The 3,818-nt window shown below is 39.2% G+C and overlaps 1 protein-coding gene across 1 annotated transcript in view; it reads left to right on the top strand.

Moving 5' to 3' along the window:
- LOC117103247 (amine oxidase [flavin-containing] B-like) overlaps nt 1-3,818 on the top strand; it is a 16,694-nt gene that overhangs the window by 3,114 nt on the left and 9,762 nt on the right. Inside the window, exons 3-5 of the mRNA XM_033243808.1 lie at nt 1,991-2,128; nt 2,553-2,657; nt 2,852-2,943. Of these exons, the coding sequence (XP_033099699.1) occupies nt 1,991-2,128; nt 2,553-2,657; nt 2,852-2,943 (335 nt within the window). The remainder of the gene's footprint in view (nt 1-1,990; nt 2,129-2,552; nt 2,658-2,851; nt 2,944-3,818) is intronic.

Here is a 3,818-nt window from a genome sequence, read left to right on the forward strand (position 1 = left end):
CCCCAACGGAGTGGGGATGGGGGGAGGACAAGAACAAGAGGTCCCAGGTTTTGGAAGTCAAAAAGCTGTTTGATGCATTCCAACTTAAAATTTTTTTCATGATCATCCAACCAGACATGGAGGGGCAGCTTTTTTAAAACATAATTAAAACGATACGCATTTTAGTCGTGCTAATAAAACCTATGGTTTTGCCAGATTTGAGCTAGTGACCATGGGACTTAACTGGAAGAATAGACATTTAATCTCAAAAGCTCTACGTTGAACGTCTGATAATCATAATCGATGAAGGCCTATCTTGGTTGGATTGGATTTATTATGTGTAAACACCAGGATAGCCCACGAAAGTCTGAAGAAGACTTTATTTTTAGTGGGGTCCTTCTGGGCAGTACAACGGCATACGATAAGTGGCGTAACGAAGGGACCGGATGCCCCTTGAGGGCCCTTTATGGCCCAGACGCTCGGGCCGGGGCCGAGAAGGGCCCCCGGTGGGGATCTGGGGGTAGAGGCCCCGGCCGCTCCGGCGTGTTTAGCGTTCTATGACGTATTTTAATGCCTTTTTTACACATTCGAATTCTAAGTTTATGTATCGTGATTTGACCCAAAAAAGGCATACTTTGTTTTAACTAAGATATCACTAATAACATAATTATTACGATAAATACCAAACAAAACGAGCCAATTAAAATAAATGTTCATGGACTATTGTACCGTACTCGCGTAACTTTTTGAAGTTTCAACAAAACGCAGACTGGTGATAGTGATGATAATAGTGATAAACAGACTGGCTTGGAGAAGGGCCTTGGTTATTTGTTTGTTAAAAAAAAGAAAAACAAATATTTGAATTTGCTGGGGACACACTTGAGAGTTCATAGCCGTTGCACCACTCAACACGATCCCGTATTCGTTTCCGAAAAGTGTACTGCGTTTTTTAACGTACACATTGCACACGGGATCGGCTTAAACGTACGTCTCATCCGAGAGAAGGTGAGCTAATGAAACTTGTTTTTTTTAGCCCTCCAGCTGAAAACACACAAGGAGAGCAGCGATGGGAATTTAACCGGGGATCAAGAGACCTCCGCCTTTCAGCACGCACACAGTGGCTACCTCTAGTTTAGTCGACTGAGATAAGCTGCTCTTTTTAGAAATGTCTAGCCACGATCTGGCACTATCTGTCCTTCATTTATCATTTATTTCATATATAGGTCTACAGAGATCTAATCGCAGTTTTGCATACACTGACAGATACCGTTAACCTATATTTTCAGTCGGAGCCGACTGATAGAATTTTAGGAGGGATAAGATAATTGAGATTAATATCATTGAACAATGCATAATATTATCTACATCCATATTTTATGCGTCTTAAGTGGTAAAAAATGGTGCTGTATATTCTCTAGGGGGTAGGGGAACTCTGTGCCCCCAACGCCCAGTAGCGTAACTACCGCCGGTTCAAACGGTTCTGTGAACCGGGGCTCCTGGGGTTCAGGGGCCCCCGGTATATTTTTTAGTTATTCTTTTCAAACCAAACGCTAAATATATGGCCTGTTTAGTTTCCTGTCTCTTTAAATTATCTTAGTTTTGTTACCTTATTCTGGTTCCCATATATTGATTAAATTAGTAAAAGTACGATGTATACAGTATATAATAATATTCCTCCCTAAAACTCAGGTTCAGAACTAGGATGATGCCCAGCGGGGATAGTACTATGGATTACCTAATAATAATGTACAATATTCAATTTCATAAATGGGTCACGGGCCTGGTATTATGTTGGGCGGTTAATGGTATTAATACGGATTACTTCAGTAAGAGAGTATAGTAATTTGCTAATATGCGTCAAGGGCCCCGACGATACCCTCGAACAAAGCCCCTCAGTCTAGTTGCGGCGCTGCTAGCGCCCCCAGTATTACTGAACCGAGAACCAGCCTGCCCCTGTTCGCATACAAGGAAGACCACCTTGATATTATAACGTATCTGTTTTATATTACAGGATCCGTCTGTTGATTATGTGGATTTAGGCGGAGCTTATGTAGGTCCAACTCAAAACAGGATTCTGCGAGTAGCAAATGAAGTAGGAGTCAAACCATACGTAGTGAGAGACGCCGAAAAATCTGTATGGCTGCAAAATGTAGGTTTTTATGGATTTATTATTAATTTAAAAACTTAGGCCTATATATGAGATCTACCAACAAATAATACACAAAAAGCAGTTTTAAAACTTTAGAAACAAAATTTGTATTTTGACAGTGAAGCATGCGGCGAAAGGGGAATAATATTATTTACAGTGATACACGGTTTGTGATAATGATATTAATAATCTGTATATCAATAATGAGCATATACAATAATAATAACATTGATAGTACAGTATATGTTGTAATCCTTCAAATGACGCTTGAATGTATTGTTAATAATAGATTAAATTACGTTTATTATTGCATGTACTCCTCTTCAATAATTCACCGATAAGTGAACCATTATTATATTCTCACCCTTGTAATATTCTCAGACGTCGATTTGATTTAGGCCAATGTACATTCTAATTATTTCAGGGCAAACGATACGAGTTCAACGGGTTTATGCCGAAATTCTGGAATCCCCTGATTTGGCTGGATGTGAATAGCATCATTCGGGAAATCGACCGCATAGGAGAGACGGTAAGGCAAAAAAGAAAAGGAAAATGTCATACCTGATCAGCATAATCATAACAATTTTTTATTGAAATGATGATGCTTACTGTATTTTAGTTATGTTTTTGCTTCAAACACTCACTATTTATTCATTGAACAAGATATTCTTTTCAAATGCTGTATGTTAGTATTTCGATGATTTGGTTTTGTTCTGTATTCAGATTCCATTAGACAAGCCGTGGGATTGTCCAAATGCCGAAGAATTAGATAACATGACATGGAAAGAATGGGTTCTTAAACATGCATGGACAAGGTAGGTTTACGTTGGAAATGTTTATGCCTTAACAATTAATAAAGAAAAAGGAAATCGTTGCCGAGCCACTAGGACTCATAGGGCTATATCTTATCCCCAGTTACTGTAGCGTGAAGCGGATGATAGTGAATCCGCCTGGGTGGGACGCTGGTGGCAGGCTACTCCCAGCAATTTGCTGGTACCCATTGATAGGCCTACAGCTGGGTAGACTGAAGCAAAAGTGCCTTGCTCAAGGACACAAGCGAAATGCACAACGAAGGATTGAAACACCGATCTCGAGGTTAGGAAACCCAACAATTAATAATAACACTAAATAATGAAAATAATAAACACGTATGCCTGTGATCGAACCGCTCTCTTAATAGAAAGGTATCGTGACACTCATACACTGCAACAGAAGATGATAATAATAATGATACGGACCGGTAAACAATGCGACAGTGAACGTAGGTCGAATCTCATGGATAAAAATAGCCTTTATATCAGAGACAATGTAAATATAATATCGATAGGGCCTATACGTTGAAATATTTACTTTATCAGGTGTCAAATATTTATTGAGTTCCTGATGAAAAACTGTTGTCAGATCGAAACGTCACTAATAGATAAAATATTTTTTGTTTATATAGAAGGAATAGTTAATTATAACAATAATTGTCGACTTATATAGCGCATATAGACTAACCTCTATACGCTTTACATTATTACCCCCGGTCACTGGATCAAGCACATGGAACAACACTCATGCCCCATAATGTTGCAGCTGTATTTAGCGCATGGTTGTGTTTGAACCTACCAGGTACCCACTTGTAGGCCTACTCATGGGTTTAAAGAGACAAACGTAGATAAAGTGCCTTGCCTAAGGACACAAGCGA

Source organism: Anneissia japonica, unplaced genomic scaffold (genome assembly GCF_011630105.1).
Source record: "Anneissia japonica isolate Jap-2015-1 unplaced genomic scaffold, ASM1163010v1 scaffold3873_len62190_cov132, whole genome shotgun sequence".
In the NCBI taxonomy this organism is placed as follows: domain Eukaryota; kingdom Metazoa; phylum Echinodermata; class Crinoidea; order Comatulida; family Comatulidae; genus Anneissia; species Anneissia japonica.